General features: G+C 42.7%; 1 protein-coding gene across 2 annotated transcripts; it reads right to left on the reverse strand.

The window, feature by feature from the left end:
- Positions 1–26472, reverse strand: dop1a (DOP1 leucine zipper like protein A). Of its 2 annotated transcripts, XM_062422377.1 has the most exons (38): positions 26160–26472; positions 24001–24196; positions 22672–22853; positions 22404–22574; positions 20944–21133; positions 20701–20799; positions 20232–20331; positions 19025–19134; positions 18056–18170; positions 17792–17912; positions 17570–17689; positions 16956–17073; positions 15801–15830; positions 14415–14660; positions 12185–12719; positions 11817–12100; positions 11579–11731; positions 11385–11485; positions 10952–11214; positions 8695–10822; positions 8330–8441; positions 8024–8206; positions 7044–7169; positions 6761–6895; positions 6293–6348; positions 6062–6166; positions 5749–5815; positions 5333–5477; positions 4919–4998; positions 4210–4319; positions 3781–3930; positions 2734–2795; positions 2271–2423; positions 1834–1970; positions 1623–1678; positions 1350–1514; positions 977–1106; positions 1–798 (listed from the first exon to the last, which is right to left on the reverse strand). In XM_062422377.1, the coding sequence occupies exons 2-38, from the start codon at positions 24136–24138 to the stop codon at positions 490–492; spliced, it is 7485 nt and encodes a 2494-aa protein (XP_062278361.1). In that variant the 5' UTR covers positions 24139–24196; positions 26160–26472; the 3' UTR covers positions 1–489. The 2 variants fall into 2 exon arrangements, with proteins under 2 accessions (XP_062278361.1, XP_062278360.1); XM_062422376.1 differs by lacking the exon at positions 15801–15830.
- Positions 26473–26736: the final 264 nt, after the last annotated feature.

Below are 26736 nucleotides of genomic sequence, written 5' to 3' on the forward strand. Positions count from 1 at the left end.
AGTATGGCTCCATAGCTGTTAAATCTTAGTACATTGTTGCAATACTGGCTGACTCAGCAGGTAGCTGGAGAGGATTTATAAGAGCGTTTTAACTTCAAACAGCTGCCTGCTGTAACCTAAAGCAATACTACAAATACAATAAATGACTTCATGTAAACCCAGTTTGAAGCCCACTATGAAAGTGACATAGCCTGAGTAACCCTCTCATTAGAAATCTTTATTAAGTCACATCGATATGGAATGGCACAGCATCTTCACTTTGTCCCACAGGACTCACATGAAATGTTAAAAGTCAGTCATCAAAGCTGCTCCATATATACAAATAATTAAAATTAAATACAATAGCTTTTGAAAAGTAAAATAATAATTATAAATACAAAAAATGTACAAACTATTTGTCCCCCATTTGTATTCCCTTGGTTTTTTCATATACAAGTTGAGGTGTTTCACTAGTGTTGATCAGTTATCTGTTAATCCAGTGTTGTGTTTTCACGTCTTGATAAGTCCCTCTAGAAAGTCTTTTTCCACCATCTCCTCGATGTTCTGTCGAGCTCGGCTCCAGAACACTTTCTGGCTCTCCAGCTTGTGGCCCTCCTTGTGGCCAGGGAAGGAGGCGTCTGCGGGGTTGTTGGTATAGGCGGGACCTGTGCGGCTGCTGGCCTTGCTATTGAACACCTGGCTGAGCAGGTTGAAGAAGGGTAGCAGCTGCTCCATGCTGCGGATCACATAGAGGGTCAGCATTAGGTGACCTGGCTCCCACGACAGGGTTCTGGTGGAGCAGTCCTCCTCTGGATTTTTCTGTGGGTGGGGGTAAACAGACAACAGATTACTATAAAATGATGCTGTGGTGCAGGTGGGGAAAACTGCAGCGTGAATGAAATAAATGGACTGTTTCCCTGAATGTACTCTTTGTAAGAGGCGGAAATTTGTCTCTATCATTTAATAACCTTGTGTTGACTAAGGGAAGATGAGATACCTTGGCTCGTTTCCTCAGCAGCTTGGCCAGTCGGACCACGTAGGGTTTAAACTCTCTCTGATGGGTTCCCTGACGTCTCACTTCCAATCCTGAATCGTCTGAAGCCTCTGGGATGAAGGCCCAGCGATACCTGAAATGAAGAAGGACACACTCACAAATAAGACAATTTTATTCCATTTAACAAGTCAACAAAGCATGAAATGAGTGCTTTAAAACACCTTATTATTATGTTTATTTGTACATTGTCCATTTAGAGTTTCCATTTCTAATCAGTTACTATATGTCAGTCACCAAGTCAAGATATTTTTGACTCTTCACACAACCCAAACCAATGCAAACCCTATTACAGGACCCAGGCTAGTAAAGTACTGACATCTGGAACTGAGGGAGGCTCTCAGGAGGAAGCGCCAAGGCCAGGTCCAGGAGCTTGCAGGCAGACAAATAAAGGTTGAGCCAGCGTTGGCTGTTGTAGGAGGTTGAAAAGCCGTTCCCTCCAGAATATGTTGTCTCCAACCCGGCCACAGATGGCCCTGATGTCCTAGAGCAGGAAGGAAAGTGTAAGTCATAAAAGGAAACGCAGCAAGATGGGTGTTTGATGTTGTTTTGCTGCTGCAGGGCAGTTTCCAGTATTAAGGGATAATGATACCTTGATATGTCCTCATCTGCTGTTAGCTCCTGCTCCATCAGTAGAAACACCTGGACCTGCATGGAAACAGATGTGGCATGTATGACTGAGTGTTTGTGAGTGGGTTTATGTGTGAAAAGATCAATTTGTGTAAAAGACAAAAAAAAAATAAAAAAATATGACGGTACAATGAAAGAAAGACACTGCAGTCTACACTGCCTCCAGTGCTCACCAGTTCGGTGATCATGGTGGGCCACAGTGAGGTGAGGTGTTGAGGTGACATGCGCAGCAGCAGCACTCTGAAGAACAGGAACACTTGAGCATGAAGTATGGGCACCTGAGGCAGACGCAGGCTCTCCACCAGACGCTCTGAACGCAGACACACAAATGAACACATGGTAAAACACGGAGGTTACAACATACCATTTGTTATTTGTTAGTGTGGATGTGTAATACTGGTTGTCAGGTCAAAGATAAAGATAATTAACATGATTAGTTGTTGCCTTATTGGAAATCTTTGTCAATAATGAGTCTGAGTACTGAGTCGAAAGTTAAGTTAAAACCCATTAGGCTTCATTATTGTGCTGTGTGTTGTAGAAGACGGTTTGTAAAAGCCAGGATGTGCATCTGTATAAAATGATGTTACATATGTATGTATGTTGTGTTTACCTTGTATGTCTGGCAGGTATTTCTGATATTGGTCCACTTCACTGCTGTAGATGGTGAAGGCCAGGCGTTTGAGCAGCATGGCTCTCTGTTCCAGCTCAGCGTCTCTGTTGGTGAACAGACTCAGAGAGCTGCTCTGAGCTACAGCCACCCGAGCTGCAGGAGGAAACACACAGAGGGTCATTATTACTCTATATGCCACAGTCTTTTACCTTTTTATAAGCTGTAACTATGTCACAATGCAACAGACATAATCGAAATGTAAATGTTAGTGCTTGTTTTGATTAAAACACTTTACAGGCAGCAGGTTTAATTCTTCCTGAGAATATGCATGAAGACAGCAAAACACTGAGTGTGCTTTAAGTATAAGTTACAGATAAATGATGTGGTAAATGGTCTAAAACTGCGCCTGATGGTAATATCTATAATTTTATGTTAAACTGTACAGAAGAAATCTGACGCTTACTCATGAGGTCTCTGAATGTGGTCTTGTCATGAGTCATCAAGTGGTCAATGATGGCTCTCCAGCTGCAAAATGAGGAAAATCATGTTTATGTTAGACTAATATTACAGAAGCATTTAAAATTGCATCAACAGACATGAACTCTGCATTAATATGTGTAATATGTACACATCCCATTCTGCAAACTTAAGAAAACATCTATGTTTGGTATAGATCCCCACAAAAGAAAACAAACATCACACTCTAATATGATTTTAAATAAAAATGATAATTATGTAAAAATGATCATTCCCTCTAATATTGCAAATCACATCTTAGTTGCAATATTGGTCAAAATATTTGCATATTTATTCAGCCCTAATATGTTCTACTGACTGGCTACATTCATAGAATATTCAGGCAAACTGTATTTAAACACTGACTTTAAAACTGCTAAGACAGTCTACTATTTAAATACAGCATATGTACCTGAAAACTAGCAGGCGACACTTTGTCTGCTTGTTCTTCTCTGTGAATTCTGTGACGTAATGATACATTTTTCACCATCCAAGCTTGTTTTATTACACTTTCTGGTTGGATTTGTGTGTGAAAATGTATTTCTAGTTGCTTCTTTTTTCAAATAACCAAATAAAATGATAGTAGATATATAAAGTATAAAGTTTGAAGACTTCATATTTAGTTTTGAGGCTGTAAAAATATGCTCGGTTGACTTCAGTTGTTTGGTAGTCTATAAAACTTATGCATGAATAATAACTCAGTGTTACCACCTTAAGCACATCTTGTACTTCTTAAGCTGGTGGGGATTCTATTCTCTCTCTCTCTCTCTCTCTCTCTCTCTCTCTCTCTCTCTCTCTCTCTCTCTCTCTCTCTCTCTCTCTCTCTCTCTCTCTCTCTCTCTCTCTCTCTCTCTCTCTCTCTCTCTCTCTCTCTCTCTCTCTCTCTCTCTCTCTCTCTCTCTCTCTCTCTCTCATTGTAATCACTGCGGCTATAAGTCAACACCAGCTGTAAAAGTAGTCACCCACACACGGTCAAGGTCCCTCTCCTACTCACTGGCTGACGCAGGAGGAGTCCATCTGGAAGAAGGTGTGGTCCATGAAGAGGTCGAAGGCCTCCTTCTTCCAGGCACGGCGGGTGTACTGATACCCGCTTAAGCTGCTGAGTAGCTGAATGCAGGCCCGGTAGCTGGGGGCGTTGTGAGCACTGCCAACAGAATTAGGAATTTCATTTAAATCCTGCATATGATCAGCCACAACTCAAGTTCACTGCACCACATCTTCCTCCCTAACATGAACATTTTTTCCCTTTATCTAGACGTCTCACCTTTATACTGAGGTGAAAGGATAGATACTGCAGCATGATTTTTTTTTAAGTTTGAAGCCATTCCACAGTTAAGATATGAATTCAAGATGTAACTTTTAAACATGTATAACCATAAAGTCAGAGGATATTTTGATAAAGTACAAAGAGGCTTGTCCCCACCTGTGGTTGCGGAGGTAGGGTACTACATAGTGCATAATATTAACCAGCAGTGGTATGACCCTCTCCTTCTCGTCACTGTAGAACACCATGTCCAACAGATGAGCCAGCACCTGTCAGTCATACCAGATTTCATTAAACACTGAGGGACATATTTAAAGTACACAGTAGAAAGTAGATATTAATCTCCAAATAATACTTTAATTCCATAACATGATATTTATATATGGGCACAACATTACTGCACCAACCTACAGTGTGACAAACTGCACTGCAACATTATATTGATATATTGTCTTGAATAAAGCCATTACTCTATAAGCTGTAAACAGTAGCGGAGCACAGGCAAAATCTGCATAATTAGCTGCACAATGAGCATAGCTGGAAGGAGGTGGCCAGTAATTTCAATAATCCAGCTCTCGCACAGCACCACAGTAAGTCCTGCAGATGGATTTATTGGTTTGTTAATAATGACTGAAGTGGAGGTGGAGAGGTGGACGTAAATCAGCTACAAAAGCAGATCAGTGGGACTGTGTTAGCCGTGCCTGAGAGCAACGAGCCTAAACATTGCTGGTAGATGTGAGTGAGAGCAGCTTGAGATATAATCAGGATGAAGTATGGAAATAACTGGCCGAGCCACTGACTGATGGCCTGAGAAACAACGGTTGTGTAGGAAGGGTCGAGCTGAATCACAGAGACATGGGTGTTTTACCTCGGCCAACAGTGTGAGGGCGTGAACGCTGTACACTGATGGAGTGAAGCTGGAGGCCTCCATTACTGGGAGCATTAAATCTACAAAACACACATATCAAACATTAGCAGCGGGCAGCTACACAGCAGAAAAAGACCAACACCGCCATGCTGAAACATGCAGGACATCTGCAAAATGTTTCACTTTTCACATGCTTTTTGTAGCGCAAGTAGAACTTGCACTACTTGTGCTTTAACCTTTACACCTAGTTTCAGTGCCTCATATTCTGATTCATTTTTACACTTGATTTAGCTGCATTTATATGAATCCCTATCAGGAAAAAATTATTGCTGGTATGAACACAAAAATTGTATTTTTCTTGCCCACATTATACACAAATGTTATAAAAAAGAGTGACTTTCTCCAGCAGCACACCTTCTACATCAGTTTCCAGGTTGGTTCCATCCACAACTATTTGAGGAGATGCCTTCACCTCCAGATTCCTCCTCAGCCACGTGGTTTGTTCCAGAGACGAGCCTGCTATTGTCCCGATAGCCTCCACCACCTTATGAGTCACATCCTGCACACAGAAATCATATTCAGTTACTTCAAAAATAAAAGAAAAAAAAGTCAAGGTCATGTAATTTCACTGTGATTGACTATGTAATCCTGTATGACTACAGAGCATGAAACAAAGGTGAAACTGTTAGGATGGAGTATAAAGCCACTAATAATTTACACAAAAGGGATATTATATTATTTAAAATGAAGTAATATTCTATAATCTAATTATAAGACACAATGGAAACAATGGGGAGTGGAATTAAAGGTCAGGCCACTTTGGTAATTACCTGCAGCTCTCGCTGGTCCTTCTTACTCTCCAGATTGGGGTTCTTCAAAATGAACTCATTCAGAACTCTAGAGAAAAGAAAAGGAAAAGGGTAGCCATGTTAAATATGCTGAATTATATTAAGTGGAAGAAGGTATCGTCTCTAGAGACTGATTTATTCAGATCCACGCTGTAACTGGTGAACTGTAAGCAATCTGCTGACATTCACACACCCACAAATATAATCATACAAGTGCATTCTCAGATGTTGTCAGGATATAGAGATGCCTGTTTTACAATAAAAAAGGAGAGAAGAAAAGAGAAGAGTAACCAACCCTAGTATAAGAAACTGTCCAGGGGCAGGCAGGCCTAACTGTACAGAGTCCTTCAGCAGTGCCAGCAGAGATGGCCAGCTGTCAACTAAACTGGAAACAGGGATCCTAAGACAAAAAAAGGGAACAATGTTTATTAGAGATTAGAAGGTTCTGCACAAATGAGAGCTTCATGAAGGTTAGATGGATTGAAAGCATTTTACATTAAATAGTAACAGGAAGCAATGGACTCACCTCTGGACGTATGCATAGAAGAACTGGAGCATACAGACCTCCAAAGACAGGTGCTTCTGTGGGGAACAGTGAAGAATAATATTAATGTAACAAATAACCACAGACAAGGTGAAACTAAAAGACATGAGAGACAAACTCCTTGTGAAAAAACATAAATCTGAAGACCGCACCCAAAAACGAAACATAATGTATTTATAACAATAAACATGCTGTATATTTCAGGCTACAGGGCTTATTGCTTCTGTTAACTGAAATAAATGTGTATATGATTAATTAGAACATAGTTTTCTCTGCTCTTGCACTTGTACAGCTCTGCAGAGTGTAATAGTTACACTATTAGTGTAATAGTTACACTATTACACTATATACACTATTAATATTTCCCTGATGAGGAGGAAGACAGGGATAAAACAAGTTAAGCTAATGGACTTCATTACCAGTTACAACAACAAAGACTCAAACACCAACCTTGTCCTTTGCGATGGCAGGAGGCTGCTTCAGAACCTCTTTGACTGTCTGCATGACCGTCTCGGTGCGCATGGCACTCACCGAACGAACCAGCTCAACCAGCAGCAGCTGCTCTTCACTGGCTAATGGGATCACCTGAGAGACAAACAGAGTGACAACAAAGTTCAGAAGTAAATACACACAGAGCTGTGATAAAAGTCTGCAGGCTTTTAATTCAAATACAAGTAACACTCTAACAGAAATTAAGAATGAAGTCTGATTTAAATGGTTTTACAACACCTACCTTGTTTCTGACTGGAGTCTTCACCTGTTTCCTCTCATTCCAAACGTAGGCAATTGCTGCCATGAAGTGAGCACCATGATTCATGGAGATTGGACCGAGCAGCTCCAGGATTTGCTGACGCAGGTTCTGCAGAACAAAAGTGAGCCAAGAAGTCTGTCTGCTCATTATGGAAACAATTTAATCTGCCCACTATTAACATTCTATAAACATATTTCAGCGCATCATGTACATTGTATTATTTCCTTCTGGGGAGACATTGCATTTTCAGATATGTATCTTGTGCTGCATTCCACATCTATCATGTTCACTGATGCAAATAAATTGTCAAGCAATATTATTTGCATTAACTTGATGCTGCTATAAGTACTGTGTACATTGTCATACCTGAAATACTAGAAAGTTAGTTACAAAACGAAGTTATGTGGGTTATTAGGACTTTAATTAACCCTCCTGCAGGGAAACAGGACCTATAATGATTACAAATGATGCTCTGGGCAGGATAAAAATCACTGTATTATCTCAGTGAAAATTACATTATCCACCACCTCCGGAGGAACTTATACCATCTGGACATGGATAATAACTATTTGCAGAAAATAGAGTTATAATTGCTGGAAAGAAGTCTTTCAGTGCTAGTGATGAGATTCTGCTCTTACTCTTGAGACCACTAATGCAAATATTATGCATGAAGTTATGATTCTTTCTCTGTAGAACATCATAGGTCAGGCTGCCTACACACTAAGGTTAGCTGTGGGACTGTTTTTCAGTTTGCTGTGAACACCACACTAATGTTTCCCAGTGTATACATAGCTGCTGTTATGTGCTGCATAAAACCTTTTGGATTATAACCCGAAAGAAGTTTGCAAATTAGACTTGAATACTACATAAAAAAAGAGAAGGCAATGATATGTTGTTGCACTGGCTCAGACAAGTTAGAAGATATCACTGAGTGTTTGATGGAATGACTCTGCCGGGTGTACCTTAGTAGAGCCCAGATTGATGTTGGAAGTGGAAGCAGCAGAGGCAGCCGCCGGCTTGTCCGAGTTGTCGGCCTGGTGGAGGACGCTCCACAGCAGTGTGACAGAGGACATGATGGTGTGGAGGATGGACAGGATGCCCGAACGAGCCTCAGCCAGGTGCTTCTGGTCAACACTCACTTGTAACTGAGAGATATACATCAAGACAGTCAGTGCCTGTGGTACTATACAGTTGTGAGTTATATAATAAATACTGAGGTATGAAAGAGTGGTTTGCTACACCCAGTTACAGTACAACAGCTCCCTCACCTGGTGATACTGGGAAGTGGGGTCCAGCAGGCAGTAATGGATGATGGCGGTCACCCCCTCCAGCACTGTCAGAATCAGGTCAGGAGGGATGCAGAGAGCCATCCACTGGGGTCTACAAGATAGAGGTAAAAAGGAAGTCAACATTTTTCAGCATGTTAACACATACATTGTGAATGTTAAGCATTAAGTACAATTAATAAATCACAGAGATGGATGATGTAGAAGTGAGTCATTGCATTTTATGGTCAAGGGTGCCATCTGGTGACCAAAACCATGCAATGACATTGTATTACATTGTGTGACATGTGACTGTAAGTGTAAATGATGATAAGGCCCATCAGTGGCATCCATGCAGATGTTAATACCTGGTCTCAGTTATCCCGGTCTCATAGAGGTACTGATGAAGAAGATTGTCTAGGTTCCTGCACAGCTGCAGAGTGACTGAGGCCACCACCCTCCTCAGCACTCTGCCCATATAGGGCAGCGTGGCCGTGATGAGTCCGATCCACTGTGGGTGCATCTTACACGCGTGGTGTTGATGAAGCGCCCTGATCACTGCGCACAGGAACATACCCTGCGCTGTGATAGGCTGTCCGTGGAGGTACTGCAGCGATGTCATTGGCTGCTGAGGGTTGACGTGCTCCACTTCTCCACCCAGGATCTCGAACCCTGCGCTGGTGCCGACTCCTGTCCCTCCAACTCCTGCTGTTCCCCCCACAGGTCCTCCTTCTCCGCCTTCTTCAGCTGGAATCAGGACTTTGTGCTCGAGTACGACTAAGCTCTGAAGCAGTCTTAGCAACTGGGACTGGACCGCGCTACAGCTGTCAATCTGGTCCTCTGACAGGTTGATAACGCTGTCCTCTGATAGACCCTCCTCCACCGTGGCCATGTTGACCCCTGCCACCCGCTGCTCGTGCCATTTCTGGGCACTGAATATAGAAGAGAGCAGGCAGTGGAGAACCACCTTCTGAACTTTGCACTTCGACAGGACGTCGCTGATAAAACTAGCAAAGCCCTTCGCTGAGCCGCCAGTGGCTTTGCCGAGCTCGCTGAAGAGGAGAGTTAAGACCTCCACACTGGTCAGCTGCATGGCCCGGTTCCCTGCCAAGTCCTGAGGGCCCGCTGCCACGTGGGCAGAGTAATAGCTTCTTAGGAAGTAGAGACAGAGTGAGATGATGATCTCCAAGTACATGGCGCTGCGGAATGTGTGGGAGTGGGAGTCCTGGGGGATGGGGCAGTAGAAATCTTTACCCATGACGGAGATCCTGTGACGGGCTAGGAGGTTTTGGAGCAATGAGAGCTGTGGAGTGTAGGTGTTGTTGATGCTGGTTGTGGAGATGGCACTTACAAACCCTGAGGGAGTGGATCTGAGCATGGCTGCGATGGCTGACAGGGCGTGAAGGGCCCGGGAGGAGTCATACAGTTGGAGGTACAGCAGGACATGTTGATAAAGAGGATGGATGTTAAAACGAGGTGGGGCAGAGGAGGATCTGCGTCCTGTGACATTGACACCCCCGATGGTTCCACTAGCAGCCCCGCTGGGTGAACCAGTGTCACTTTCGATCTCTGATACCTCACCTTCCCCACAGCTGTACCAGTTCTCTAGATCCAGGCTGTCCCCAAAGAAAATACTGGGTGGCTGCAGTTTTTCGGATTGGTTTGCCTTTCTCTGCCTCTCTTCCGCTTTCCTCTTTGACTTCTTGGTCTTGGGCTTGGCCCCTGTAGATTTGTCAGCCAACTTCTCCATGATCTTGCCTTTAAGGCTGAGCTGGGTGCTGCTATGGCTACGTTTGCGGGCCTGAGGGTCATCAACCTGCAGGCTGTGGTCCGGGGTGGCTGGGTCCGAGCTGTCTGGCAAAGTGACAATGGAGGGTGATGAACTATGACGGGTGATGCCTTCTCTGTGCTGATCCTCTGCCGCTAAATCAGCTGGCATGACATTGAGGAACTCCAGCGTGCCTTCAGCTAACATCTCCGGCAGAGTCTGGTGATTGGAGCCGTGAGGTGGGCCGTTGTCTAGACGGACACCGTTGGAGGTATCTGAGGATGTACTGTCTGTGTCTGTCTGAGGCCAGATTTCAGGTGGAAATGGGGCTTCTAGAGACCCCTCATCTACTAAACGTTCAACCCTCTCTATCAGCTCTTTCATAACAGAGGACACAGCCTCCTCTATAGAGTCATCAAAATGGTCAAGTGAGGAACCATTCTGCTGGTCTGAGCCATTGACAGCACCGTTGACACCTTCTGGCTCCTCAAAGCTGCCGTTTTCTACTGTCGATGAATGAGAACCACTAGATTCAGAGCTCTGGGGCTCCCCCTGTTGGTCAGCAGGCTGATATTCACCAGCTAGTTGTAAGTTCTCACTGCTCAGGCTCAGTAAGGACAGGCTGTCACTCAGTGGGTTGACAGTAAGACAGAACGGCTCCATATCTCCCATTGCGAGACCACGGAGCTCCTCTGGTGCCACCCTGTGTGCTTGGATCTGATTGAAGTCTAATGAAAAGAAAAAAGAGGAAATAATGACAAAGATAGGAACATATATTTTTACATGAAAACAGAAATACTTCATAATGTTACCAAAAAGAACAAAAAACAAAAACTGAGTCGACAGTCATTACTTACTGTCTGAGAAGCCAGAGTCCCTGTACATGGGTTCTGATTGTTCCAGGTCAGGTGGGTCAGGAAAGACCTGGGCCCAGTGACGCTGGGCCTGTACTCTCTGAATGGAAACTCTGTGGGTCTTTGGGTGCAGTAGAAGGAGGAGGAGAGGCTCTAGGACCCGAGCAATGTCATGTCTCTGAAGGACCTGATTTAGCCAAGCCCGACCAACGGCGCTGTTACATGGATCCCAATAACTCAAACTGTCTAACATGATGAAGAGAGATCTGGAGGTCAAAGTAAAAAGTGGGGAGGGGAGAGTGGCATGGATAACAGAAAGATAAAAGATTAATAAAAGACAGACAGAATCACAAGACAGCGACTTGTAACACCTTTCTACAAGTGGCACATCTTTAGAAATAACCGATCACCATTTACACGACACATCAAGACATACCTATCAAAGGTGCGATTAAAAGGAGAAGACTTGGTGATGTTCAAATCTCGTGTCAAATGCCACAGCACGGAGAACTTTACGTGGGCCTCCAGCCGAATTCTCTGAAAGACAAGGGGGCTTCAGCATGGACTTCATGGAGACATGTCTCAAACAGAATGACAGAGTGTGTGTGTGCGTGTGTGTACTACACTCACCTTGTCCCTGTGCATTAGTTGCTGGCTGATGACGTCCTCGCAGATGCTGGAGGAAGGCACCAGGTTGTGGAGCTGGTAGAAGAGCTCCACGCTGCGCTGATGGTGCTGAGGTGTTCCTTCACTCAGCTGGTCCCACAAGATCAGAGCCACACTCTGGGTAACAGATTGCAGATTAAACAGGGTCAACACCATTAAAAAAATGACGTAGGTCCACTTTAATCTGCATCAGGATCTCTACCTTGAAGAAGTCTGTCTTGTCAGCGATGTGCTTTAAGATTCCCTGAGTGAGCGGGGGCCTGATGACGACAGCCACTCGACCTTGGCTGGGGCTCATGGTCTGGGCAGACTCGGAGTTGCCAGCGGATGCCACGCTCTCAGCGGTCACCATAGCGACGGACTGGGTAAGTCCCACTAGGTCCATGAGTAGGGAAATGGCCACACCCTGCAGACAAAAGTCACTGGCCAGGCAGCAGGCATTCATCAGTGTCTGCAGCCACACTGGCAGACGGACCTGCTCGCTGTCTGTATGGATGAAGGAGGAATATGTTTAAATATAGAGGAACTTTATCTCTATTCATTATCACAGGGACTCTTTCTAGTACTTACCAAACTGTTCTTCTTGTGCGGGTGAAGCCTTCAGGTTACCCTCTGCGATGTAGACTGGAAAACTAGAGCATTCTAGGAAAAGCTGGCAGGCTGCAGTGAAGGCAGCAATACGCTCTCTCTGGACCAGCCCAGATCCTGAGCATGACTCTGTCTGCTCCATATGTTCACTATGTTTTGAGGCCTCTGAAACCAGAGTCCCCGACTGCACCACCTCCCCTCTTTCCACCTCAACTTTGTTCTCCTGCCCGGGGATAATATACAAGGTGATTAGGCGGGAGAGAAACTGCTGGAAGTGCTCCAGGCAACACTGCATGACTGGTTTGTCCAGAGGTTTGGTCTGAGATGGGCCCGAGGAGCGGCGGCCTGTTTTGAGCGCCTGATGCGGTTGAGGTGTTCGCTCCATCTCCTCAGGGCCATCACCCTGGTACTGGACGAACTCTGTGAAGCCACTTTCAGAGGAGCGGCTGCCGGGAGGATTTTCCCCGTCCTCGAACACCTCACCGCTGCCGGGCACCTCCAGAGTAGCAGGGAGAGGCTGCAGGAAGAGAGAAGAAGAGAAGGTGTTCAGGAGAAGTTCAAGAAGTGGAGAAGAAAAGGTATAGCAAGCCATGAACAAGGAAAACTCCAAGTGCAGATTATTTACATTACCAGAGAGCATTTGTGACCATGATACTGTACTTCACATGGATTTTTCTATTGCCAATCATTCAATCAATCAATTTTACCTTTTTTTTAGCGATATTTAACAAAGCACATAATGAAGAACAAATCAGTGTAAATCCTTGTTTGGACACTGATTGCTGCAATTTGCACTAAAATGAGGTACAGCTGAGAAAATGCTTGGTGTCATCTAAAGGGAAGAGAAAAACGCAGAAATCAACGGTTAAACTACAAGTCTAACTATTAGTTTTATAAGTGGAAGTCTCTCTGTTGACACATTAACCTTGTCACTTCACTGTACAAGTCTTTATATATCGAAGCTGTACACAGCTGTTGGGTCTGACCTGAGGGACTTGTGTAGACTGAACTGTACACCAGACTTGCATCCTGCTGCAGACAGACTGACAGAGCTACAAGTTTTTACATTCTTTGTGACAGTCAGCCTTTGGGAGCTTGAGGGCTTTTTGATTGAGGCATCATGCACGTTGTGGAGCCTGGACTCAGATGGCACGTTAGACAACACGTTCTCTATATGCCCCTCAGGGTGGTGGTGGTGGGGGCGGGGGGTGGGGGGTTGAGGGGTGGGGACGTTATAGCATTCAGCGGATGTATGTGGGATGTTTTCCACTCCAATGGAGACGGCTCACCCAGGAGGCGCCACAGGCTAGTCTGTTCCTCTTCTTCCTCAGAGAGAAAAAAAAGGCGAGCCGGGCTCAGCTGTTGGTTAACCGTCTTCTGTCTTTCTATTTGTTCCGGCCCCTTGTGGGCCTAGCTCAATCCATCTAGCCCTATCCATCTCTGGGCATGGGACAGACCGACTGAGCTTAACTATGCCTCACTGAGCTCTCAAACACTTAAACGACCAGGTTGCTGGACAGAAACCAGGAGGACCAGGACAGCCAACGAAGCATTTGTTCTGAACAAGTCTTCAAATGGCTTGTGTCGAGGGAGCGTGGGATGGCAGGGCCGGTCGTGGGACCACGCAGCCAACTGCAGCTTGGGGCAGGAGGCTGGCAGGAGGTAAAAAGAGCCGGAGGGCGTCCTGTTCAGGGACCATCAGAGCTTGAACTGATGGGTTTTTGGGCAGTAACTTGTAGGGGAAGTGGGTCAAGTGGGTCAAACTGGGATTTGCTCTGACTGAGTCAACAACAGGGCCTATGCTTTTATCAAAAGACTGTTTAAGGATCAGAGTCAAAAACAGAATTGTCAGCTGGCAATGTTTTTTTCTTTTTTACAAGTCAGAGTGCCAGTTTTGGTGCTTGTGAACAATTTTCATCTTCGACTGACCACAAAAAGGGAACAAATACTCTTATCAGCTGAGTCTTTGTATCCTTTGTATCCAAACATCCAAAAGGAGATAAAGGGAGCCGTGCAGTAAAGCTGCCCAATGATGATTTAGTGGAAAGCTCCCAGTGAGCATGTGTGGAAATGTAAAAGTTACTACATTCCTGAATCAGGCTTAAAATGTTGGACAATTATGCCGTGGTCTGACTGTCAAAACATACTATTGAATAACTTTCTATTTAATTTGTTTGAATTCTTATGGAACATTCATAAACATTCTACTCACCCGTTTGTCCTCCTTGTCTCTTGTCTTCTCCCTTGCTGAGTTGGACAGGCTCTGAGTCTGGGGGCCTGAGGGCAGGGCCAGAGGGGACACAAGCGGGGGCTGCACTTTGCTGAGGATCTTGGAGCAGAGTCGGAGGCAATGCGTGAGCTCCCCGAGACCCAGGGCCTGCAGGTGACCCGTCAGAGCCGCCACCATGCGCAGCAGCAGCTGAGGAAGATGCTCCGTCTGGATCTCGATGTACGTCTCCTGGAAAAAGTCGGAAAAACAAAAAAGTGAGGTGAGGAATTTAAAATGCAGTTATTTGACTATGTGGGAAAGGTGAACCTGATATAAAGTAATTAAGGTTGTTAAGTTAATTAAGCTACTGCTGGACTTTTAGTGAAGTCTGCAAAATTCATGTAATACAGTTTGCGTGATTTAATGTTATTAAAAAAGAATTATCTTAATTTCTTTTCTCCCTCTGGTTGTCAAAGTCAAAATCTTCACCCTATCAACTAAAGCATGAATATCACAATTATTTATTAATTATTTTACTCAATATTCCTTAATCAACTATTTTTTTTATAATTTCAACTAAGAATCTTCATGTCTATATTTTAGTGCAGTTGCAATGGTTTTCAACTATAGAAGTGACCTGGAAGTGGTCAAATTTAAATATATTGTATATAATATAACCTTCTATTACAAGTTTCAATTTCAAAAATATGAACAATACCTTAAAAAGCATAATAAAGTTAGATTACACACTGTTAAATATACTATTAAAAAGGCATTCCTCCCATCCTTTCTTCGTTTTTCATATTTGATCTTTATTTTATTTAAACTTTTTTTTTTTCCTTGAAGAAAAAAAGGCTGTGCACACTTGGATCCAAAGCAAGTATTTATTGATTCCTTCATCATTAAATTTTGGACCTCAGGACTTCAGAGTGCAGTGCCTTCTTTTCTCCATATTTTAGTATTTTAACTCAATAAGCAAAACACACTTTAATGAAAGCAAAATGAGCAAGGTAAAAAAAAACACAATAACCGAATGATAAAAGAAGCATTTAACCATGGAGTGAATAAATACATATTTCTTATGAATATGTGAGCACTGCAATAGCATATAACTGCATGCATGCTTAATAGAATGCGCATACACACTGGGCGGAGATTTCATTTTCACAAGATCCACACCAAACAGCCGGAGTGATGTTTTCATCACGTGTTATGATCCCGCCTCTTTCTTGGGGATCATTGTTTTTGGCGTTAAAACAGTGACAGTCAATCATTCAGAAATGATCAGTCAAAGCAGGACAGGGAACAAAAGGTGGATGTTGCAGAAATGTTATCGTAGCCTCAGTGAAGCAGGGTGAGGTGAAAAAGCAGGAAAGAGCAGTACTTTACCTGGCAGATTACCCTCATGCTTCTAGTAGGCTTCAAGGAGAAAGAGCAGATAGTTTGAACAGACAGGAGCAAGCAGAGCACAGGCCACACTACACTTTGTTTGCACACACACACACACACACACACACACACACACACACACACACACACACACACACACACACACACACACACACACACACACACACACACACACACACACACACACACACACACACACACACACACACACACACATTCACTCTCTCGCTCTCTCGCTAACAAGCTCACAGATCACAGATTCTCTCTCTCTCGCTTTCAACACACACAAACAAGCATTTAAACAAGGTAATAAAAGACTCAGTGATTTCCAAACCGTTCAGATTGGAAATACAGTTCAGACAAGCATATTTCTAAAAGGGGATGCAAAGAAATATTCGGCAGGGGAAACTTGAACACAACAGGCGTTTCTTTCAACCTGTGTGAGGACTGCATAGATGTACATACACACACGTGGAGAGAGGAGGCACACACACACACCCTAATAGTGGCGGTAACATCCTACGACTGGAGTAAGAAATGGAGTTGGATGACATGGAGGCCGAATTTCAAAATGACGGACACTTGAAAGGTGTTTGTAGAGAACAAATTAGATCAATAAAGGAGGTGTGTGAGCCAAGAAGGACAGAGAGAAAAGAGAATGAGATGGTGAGCGCACAGGGAGGAGGAGGAAGAGCAGAGAAGAGAGAGTGTGACAGTGACAAAAACAAAAAGAGGAACATTTTTGATGAACAGAAATATATCCATGAAGGGGAATGGAAACAACATAGAGACAAAATGACATAAATGAAAAATTGAGCTACAAAGTCAAAGAAAGACAAAGAAATACAGAAAAGATTAAAAATGAGTGAAAAGTATAGTGAGATATAACATTATTGTAAATGAAAGTCACAGCGGAGTGAAATCAAATACAGGAAAAAAGAGAAAAGGGAGACATACAGAAAGAAAGCAAGCAGGCAAACAAGAAAGAAAGAAAGAAAGAAAGAAAGAAAAAGAAAGAAAGAAAGAAAGGAAGAAAGGAAGAAAGACAGATAGACATAAAGAAAAAGACAAATAAATGAAGAAAGAAGAGAAAGAAAGAAGAAAGAATGGAAAAGACAGAAAAAACAGTCTCACCAAGGAAACAATATCCAGCAGGAAATCAACTAGCTGACAGAATTCCACCAGTGACAGGTCAGCAGGATATGAGCTCCCAGAATGCCGTGGGGCACGTGTGCTGACGTTCACAGCCCTCCTGCAACACAAGCATTTTTTTTTTTTAAATCATCATTTTCAAAATACATTTTTAATTTCTTGTTATTTACTGAATTATTTTTAGGCATGTTAGCGGCAATATCTGTCTGATGGTCCAACACTTAAACTGCCATGAAACTTCATCATCATCTTTCTTTAAGATCAAATACCTACAAAACTAATTAGTTTTCCATTAGCTTTACTTTGCATTCAGGTACTAATAAGCAATTAGAATTATTTGGATTATTTTGTGTCAAGTATGGTGCTTGATGTGATCCACCTTGTGTGATGTAAGCAGCAGAGTAGCGGTGTGGGTGTAATGGTGTGAGGAAAGGCCTCCTGCTACACATTAGGCCACCAAAACCATGACAGCAGCTTTAGTTTCCCCCAGATATCACTGGTATAAAGTCCATCAGTCATACACAGCGTAATGTTCCTGTTCGTCCAGATCGCTGTGCTTCGTGGCCAATCGCATGTATTTAGTTTAAAATACTAACCTGCAGCACTCTTCAAACCAGCGAGCGATGTAGTCCCACATGTAGTACGGCTCAAAGGAGTTGAACAGGAGATTGGCGGTTTTGATCAGTTCTGCTGTTTTTTTGTTTTCTCGTAGTTTACTAAGGATGATTCAGAAGAGACCAATTAACATCATGATATCCACGATGGCAGGCCATACTAGTGTGTAACTGTCCATAATGTCTAAAGTGGACTGGACTGACCTGCTGAGGTGTGTGTGGTCCTTGCTGAATGGACTCTGGTTTTGGAGGTCCAACTCTGTTCGGCACTGTGTGTGTAGAGTCCGAAACACCTCGATCAGTACATCCTCTAGGATTGCTGGACCTGGAGAGACACACACACATACAGACACTCTGGATGATGTACACACTGGATACTTTCAGGCAGCTTGTGTGATATGCATCATTATTTACATATGTACAACACTAATCAGATAATTGGTGTCTACATATTGATGAACTGGTTACCAAGCTCTGGTTTGTCCAGCAGACTGATGAGGATGCGAAAAGGCTTGAGGTCATGCATGAGGATGCTCTCCTCTTCCCCGCCTCGTGCTTTGCCCTGCAAGATCCCCACCATTGCCTGAAAACACACACACACACAAAAACACACACATACATAAATACACAGAGACACACATGCCATGTGTGAACTCCAGAGCAACTTTTGACACGGCTGAGCTCACATCTATTTGCTTTTGATTTTATTTTTTTTACAATTATGCCTCCTATAATATTTGGCAGAAGCAATCTCATATTTGCATTGAGTCCCCCCCCCCCTTCCTCTTCATCATTCTCTCTTTTCCGTGTGTTTCACGCTTCGTCTGCCACATAATGAGCTGGGGCTCTGGAACAGACGGTCCCTGTAGTACCAACCTTCTCCCAATGGAGGGAGCTCCGATAACTATTTTAGAGCAGATGGCAGAAGAGCAAACAAAAACAAAAAATACTTCAAAAAAATCAAACTTCCCTTCCTGGTTGGCCTCTGTGCCCCCCACTCTGTTACGGACCCCGGAGTACCAGAGTGTTTCACATGCCAGGAAGGTCAGGGCTGTTTTGAGTGTGACAGGACAGATTACACTACTATGTGTGTGTGTAAAAGTCTTTGAGAGGACAGGGAGCTGTTTTCAAAGCAAACACCCTGCTGGGAATATGAGCAGGAGGGAGCAGGACATGCATGAAATCTCAAGAGGAGGAGGGAGGTGTGGAAGAGAGGGATTAAAGGGGATGAATGAATTTTGTGGCAAACAAAAGATGGTCAGATCTGCCAAATTTAGGCCGATCCCCCCCACAAACCCCCCACTCATACTGTATACATGCCTAATCTCAAGAGACATCTGATTTTGGGGATTTTTCTAGAAGCTATAATAGCCATAATAAACCATCTTTTCATTGACAAACTGCATTTATAATTAGCTTTAAATGCACAAAGCTCACCAGGACCAGCATGTCTTTAGAGAAGGTGTTGAAGTAGTGGCTGGCGTACTCCTCCGGGTTGCTCTGCCGTGTGCTGCGGGGGCCTATCATCACACCGTTGTTGTCGAAGCCTTCAAAAAACAAACAGGCGCAGTTATATTTGAACGAATACCCACATGCAACATCTAGAATATTCATGCACGAGACGAGGAGAAAAGCACTTATCCAGAGTGGGGGCAAATGGAGTTTTAATATTCACTGACATCATTTATCAGTATGATTGAGCATTGCTGGTAAACATGCCGTCTTGTTGAATTGATTCTGAGTTTGTGCCCAGTTTATAACTCTGTAATGAGTGCTGCCAGAAATCCATTAGATGTAAGCCTTAGGACAGAAAGAGCTTTTGGCCCGACTACAGTCAACCTTATAAAATCTGTTATGATTGATGAATAAATACACTGAGTCAAACAGCTAGAGTTGGCTGAGCTTACCCTGTTGATACTATTAGATACTGTAATGTTTGTCTTTCAGCCATTGGTGGAGAAATCCCCCTTTTCCAACCCTGAATGGCCAAGAATCTGTCAGTACAAAACTTTGACCTTCACTCTTGTCCTTTCTGGTGATCCGGGACTTTTTAGACATTCAAACGTGCCGGACAATGCAAGCTGCTTTATAGATGAGAGTGTGATCTTGGTACATCTTTGGTCGTGCAGACACTTACCAGCATGTTCATCCGCAGTGAGTTGTAAGCAAGGGAAAATAAAATGAGACAATGACCACAACAGATCACAGCATTGGACTCCACTGTGTGTTCCACAAGACAGAAAAACAATGGGAATAATGCGACACTAAAAGCAACAAAGCACATATATACCTGATGTGTAGGAATGTTTGTATATCAGGGTTCCCATAATGCTCCAAGTAACATGTATATAACTCTGGTATACTTAAGTCAGAGTGGCTTTTCCCTGTTAAATTACACTAGTGTTGTGGACTGTTACATTTCTACTACAAGATAATAAATGTGTGAATCTACCACAGTGGGAAAACACCCAAGTAACCAATTTCTAAAAGCTGCTTGATATTCTTTAAATTCCCGACATACATTTTTCCTTACATTCTTCTGAGTATCTCTATAAATTCTACAATATTCATCACGGAATCACGTGATGGGCGGGAACCCTGATATCTGCGTGTCAGTACGTATGTTTCTGTGTGGATTTCGCACCCAGCAGCCAGGCGTAGAGTCTGCGGTTGAGGGACATGTCTCGTCTCAAAACCACGTGCAGAGCCGCTGACAGGATCCGGATCATGTCGGGGCGAGTCGCCTGAACACGAGAGAACAGATCAGAACACGTGTGACTGTCTTCCTATCCTTCTCGTACATCCACACACACACACACATATTATGGGGGGAGGACTGCAGATGTCAGACAAAGGCTGTATCCCAGTCCTGACAGGTCCAGAAATGTTTTGAGGAGAAGGATTTAACAAGCAGCCAGCATGAGTCACTAACATTGCCGGCATGTGCAATCACACAAGAAGAAAAAGACACAAGTATGTCTGAAATAAAAAAACAACAACAATGGCAATAATAATACCAACTGATATATCAGCATCTGATGGTTAGATATTTTAGGATGCTTTATAAGACAGAAATACATGTAATTAATTTCTTGACAGTCAGCTTTCCTTACCTGGCTCATGTGGAAGGGGAAGCAGAAAAGGATCAGGTCCAGCGTGCTCCTCTGGACCAACACACTTGAGTCCTGGACTGAGGTGCTGACCGCCTCCACCTTGTGAAAACAGAAACACACAGTAATTCAACCTGCCTACGCAAAACAAAACTCAGAATTTCGTAGAACATTACACTGATGCTGTTTAATAGATCTAAATCACAGACTACTAAAGTCTTGTCGTAGTGATTGTTTGTCCTGTACCATGAGCTCGATGTCGCTGCCTATGACGTAGAGCTGGTCCTCCATAGAGAGCTTGCGGTTGAGGTGAAGCAGGACGAAGGAAACCCCGGGGAGACGCACAGCAGGGCTGGTCAGGATGCTGCCCCACAAGGCACTGTAGAACGCTGACTGCTCCACTGCTGCAGCCACCTTCTCCAACAGGGTGTTTGTTCTGTGGATTAAAAAACAAACAAAAAAACAGACAGGAAAGAGTGAATATGTTTATTAGGCACGCACCAGCATTTACCACCTAGCACTCTCACAATGCAGAGTGATGCAGTCCACAAAGCAACGCTGGCATTCAGAAGGGAAAATAATTGTTTAAAGCTGTGATAGGCTTCTTTGCATATTGTTGGCAGGCTGATTGCTCTGCTCTGTTGGAGGCAGGCAGTAAATTGGACCGACAATGCTGCAGAATTTTCATGTAAATTGTGTTGGAGTATTGCAGGTTTGAAAGTACAATTCCATGATCACAGTATCTGTTGAATTGTAGTTGCAGTTGCACTACTGAGAGATTGAGACGCGATTCTTTTATTTTAATTGTATTCTCTTTAAATGTATTTTAAAGAACAAACACAGAAACACATCATCTGTCACATTCAACGTGCATATAAAAAAACTAAAAGAAAAATAAGGAGTTCATGCCAGTATCAATACACAATTCCACATTTAATCTGGGCAAATAAGGTGCATCTCTGGAAATCTCAGTTAGAACAGATGAGCCACTGTGTTTCCATTAGGCTGATAAAATGGGTGATGAGATTTAATAAAACTTAAATGTCCTTTGTGGGGAAATGTAATCATTGTAACAACTAACAGTGGCAGGAATAATGCAACCTGCTGTGCAATTTGTCATAAGTAAAATAAAACTCAAAAGGAAGAATGTGAAGTAGTGCATATCTGATATAAAATTACTAAAACTATCATATCTGCTGTTTGAACAACAGTGTACATATTAATCTCCACATGGCTGATGTATGGAGGCCTTTTCCTGCTAAAACAAGACCAACCATAACAAAAGCCCAATGATGCAGGTCTTCTCTGGACCATTTGTGCCAGCATGGTCTAACCTGTGACTGCAGCGCCCTCTAGAGCATTTCAGTGTAAGTGTATCAACACTGATGAGCTGCATCATTTTCACTAACTTCCCACTGAGATATCAATCCTAAACTAGATGAACAAATACTCATGTGAATAAATAATATGCTCCCAGTTTCCAGAACAGTCTGCTTAGTTATTCTTGGATACCAGACCAAAGATGTTTTAGGTTGCAGTGAAACTATCGATCTTCCAATGATTTATATCTCATATATCATTCATTCAATCATTTCCTTTCCACATTAAGCAATAAAAAGCCTTGTTCTAATGGCCTGACCCAAAGATCATATGTGCACATTATCATTTTTTGAAATGTTTTTCTTCTCCATCTCTGCTCTCCTTACCTGTCATAGTACTCAGAGCCTTCCTCCAGTCCAGGCAGAACCCCAGTGAGGAGCCCTTGCAGACCTGGTTTCAGTGTCTTCCCCAGGGGCAGGTAGTACATCTCATAGAGCCCCAGCAGAACAGGCTTAACAGACATGGCGGCATTGGAGAGTAAAGGGAAGAGTCCAGAGCTGCAGTGAGGAAGAAGATACGGCTCAGTATGATAAGATCTGACACAAGCAGAAAATTAGTCTTAAATGGGAGCTGTAAGCAATAGCACAGCGTTACCTATAAAGAAAGAGGTCTTTGGCCAGCCGCTTGGATCCAATTATCTTGAAGATGATCTCATAGGTCTCCAAAGCCTTGCGGTGGACTCCGCTGGGCAGGGCAGGGTGGAGGCATTGGGCCAGCCGTTTGCCTATTGTCAGCTTCTTGGGAACGACCTGATATTTTGCGTTGTTCTGCAAAACCTGAGACGAGGGCAAAGAAAAACAAAGAGGCGTGCAGAGATTGCAAGATTAGATGTAATGTGTTTTCAGATATGAAACAAATGTATGCGGTATTATTAAAAATGTGTTTTTATGGTTTCAACTCTTTTTGCATAATAGCAGTGTGATGTTTTTACACTATTTTATTAAGCATAGACTTTATTTTAATGCTGGTTAACATGTCCAGTGTTGTGTTTTTTTATGCTCCTAAAGTGTTGTTATGGGAGTAAATATGGTTTCATGTAAAGATATGACACCCTTATATAAAAATAAATATTCAGGGTTATAACAGAAAGTACAGAGATTGTCTTACAGTATTTCACAAACTGCACAGCTGTGATCCTTAATTTCTCTTCTCATTATGAAGGTACGCTTTGCTCTGTTTACTTTTGTTTATTTTGTTTGTTGTATATGCGTAAGTTACTTAAAAACAAGTGTGATTTCAATGTATTGACATATTTACCTTTTAGAGCTGCAACTTGATTCATTTTCATGGATTAATGTGCTGATTAGGGGAGATATGTGTGGAGTTGTGTGTAGAGCAGGGCTGTGTGTACTGTTTAGACCATGTTTACTGGTGTAGAACTCTTAGTGACTTTGCTTGCGATATTACACAAGTGCAGAGAACATTTATACAAGAAACATCCTGTGCATGTTTGTTTACAACTACAGGTATGTGGGTTTATGCATGACTAGTTTAGTCTAGTTCATTTTATAAAGAGAGAGTATTTCAACCATTTTACTTATTCATGTCATTTCTATTTAATTTATTCCTTTGTAATGCTAGTGTGCATAACTTGCTCTGTTTTCTTGGACTTTCTCCCAGGAAGAGCATTTATGTAAGAGTAACCCTGGGAGTGTTTTGTTTCTTCATAACTACAGTTGCTGCTGCTAATGTTTAGCTATATAATGCTCAAAGACAGTCCAAAGAAGTCTAGTCCACAGAACAACACAGTCAGACACACATATGCAGTCATGAAACTCATGCAATTTGGGTCACCAGCTACACTGGTACATTTGAAACCAGTAACACTTGAATCTTTAGTTATTTATGAACACGCGTCTCTATGTTGCCTACTCTACACCTTGTAATCTGGTGCAGTGTAACCCGAAGCTATCTGATCATTACCTTGTTGAGTTTGCCCAGGGCAGAGATGAGGTCAGCCCATTCACTGGAGTACTCAAAGTTCTTAAGGGCTTTGTCCACTGCTGCAACATAGTTCCTGTATTTGGAGTCGCTGAGCAGCTCCACTTCCTCTGCATTCATTCTCCTGGGTGGTTCTTACGCTTATGTCAAACACCAGGCATGCATACGGACATCACACCTGCAACAAAGAGGAAGGGGAAAAAAACAATAAGAGGAGGACATGAGATAAGACATAAGAAATGAAGGAGTTTTCCACCATGAAGCAACAAGCCTGAACCTATGAATCAGTGAGTAGCATTGTGGTCCAATATCTGCCAGGGAGTAATAACTGGCGCCATTTTAATAGAGTGAGTCATATAAATCAGGAGGAGCAAAGTCTGACACAAGAAGCCACTACTATGTTTGGTTTATGTGGTTGGGAGTGAAGCAAGATGACTGATGCTGCTGAATCATACAATGATCAACAGAATAAGAAAAATCAGAGTTTAGAAAGAAGAGCAAAAGTCATGAACTTCCCCTAAATGCTGCTACTCCTGTCACTCCTACAATCTTTCAGGAAAACATTTATTTTGAAGGATTAGCTTTCCAAGCGAAAGGTTTCTGCAGCTCCACAGTATCATCCAACTACCACAGAAACACAACCACTGTTTAAATATGCCTCTCCTCTAAGTTTGAAATGAAGTCTAGCTTACTGACACATGTACACACACCTAATACAACGTGCCTTATCACCTTAAATGAGTACAAGCAGTGCTGAGTCAACATAACAGTATTCGTCATTTACAACCCCACAGTGACAGTAATCATAGGTGTTATGTGGGACTTTTTAATATGACAGATTGTAAGATACAGATCATATAACTACTGAAGAATTCCAGCTTTAAGTTTCAGTTTCAGTGCATGCATTAACACACAACACACAGTGAAGAATATCAACCAGAAAACTTATCATGTGATCCTCTATATCTAGACATATCTATATGGGCTTGGCTGATTTATCGGTCTAGCACTAATACCAATATGAGAAGACCGTACTCTGGTTGACAAGTCATTTATTTTTCCTCACACAGCCAGAACAACTTATTAAGAAATCATGTCAACACAAATCTTAGTTGTATGGCCGCTTGCTGAAGCTCACACTATTTCAGTGGAAGTAGATGACATGAGGCCAACCCGAGAAATCATACTGATATCTGATATAAAAGAGGGGCTCAATCACATTTAGAAAAGGTCATTTACATTTTAGCTTTGCCCACTATGCAGTGCAATAAAACCTTTTCATGGACTTGTCATAGCAGAAGTCTAAATAACATTAATCATGACTCGGGTCCAATTCAAGTGTCAGGACACCATCAATGTGAGCCATGGTGCACACTGCAGCCATGACTAATTCATGTTGTTAATCTCACCTGTGCTTCTACTGTTGTGACATGTCCAAATGACTGCTGTGAAAAAAGTCCACAGCAGATAAACAGATAACTGAACTGACATGTTTTACAACACTTTAGAGAAGAAGACTGGATGCTTATTCAGCACATTCAGAGTGACTGTGGTTGAAATTTCAGGTAAAACTGATGTTATGCATCAACACTTGAGTTGAAGTTTAAGTTGAGTTAAAAGACAAGTTCACAGTTTTTCCAAGTCTGTCTTAAAACAACAGTCAGGTGTCCACTTGAACAGTGAAGGTTTTAGTTGCTGTAATCAGTCCTCCTGTGTTAGTCTTCCATTGCAAATGCATTATGAATGATGCTGCATGATTACAACAAGAAAAACATGTTTCAATGTTAACTTAGGCTCCTGACTGTTGTTTTAAGACATATGTGAAAAAATGTGAACCTGTCCTTTAAAGATGTAAAGTGTCAACAATAACAAGATATGAGGTAACAGTGTAGCACGTACACACACCAGCTGCTGTTTACGTACAGTAACGCCCTGCTATATAAAACACATACATACAAATATAAGTAAAATATCGTGCATTTAGCTACGGAATATTTGAGACATATTAGTATTGGAAAACGCATAGTGTGGGAGAGCTAGCAGCTACCTTGTCACCAGCTAGGTGAGGTAACATTACATACAGCTAACATACACAAGCGCTTTAATAACATCAATAATTCAAGCTGGTATTAAAAGCTTACCGTTATAGGTTAAAGGCCAACAACTGTCATTCAATCATGAGGCCCGGTCCGACTACTAGAAACGGCTGACAACGTCAATAATATGACTAACTTAGCTCAGGCTAGCTCAGGTTGGCAGCAGGTTGTTTAAATGATGGAGATGCAGGCCCGGTGTCTGCCGATAACACAAGACACGTCTCTTCACAGGCTTTGGTAGCAGACAATAGGAGGTTATATTCTACATATTCTTGTTTGTCTTCCTATATCCCCCGCTGCCTGTAAATAAACAGCTCCTCGGTAGCTTCCAGGGGGCAGAAATACAAAGCGAGAAAGACGATTGACAGCTCCCAGACTGCACTGCAGATTTGCTGTACGTCCAACTGCTCTTCCGCCTCTCGTCTCCGTGACGTCACTCACAGATACCGGAAACCGTGTGTCCATCTTTTAAGCATAAAACTTCAGTGGGGTTTTTTTTCCATTTAAAAAAAAAATCAGAATCTGCCTTTAGCATTTAAACTCTCCCTTTATTGAAGTAAACTGACAATGAAAAGGTTGTTTTTTCATAAACTTTATTGTTTTGATTAACAAATAGTGTGTT

This window comes from Scomber scombrus, chromosome 7, assembly GCF_963691925.1.
Source record: "Scomber scombrus chromosome 7, fScoSco1.1, whole genome shotgun sequence".
Lineage (NCBI taxonomy): Eukaryota > Metazoa > Chordata > Actinopteri > Scombriformes > Scombridae > Scomber > Scomber scombrus.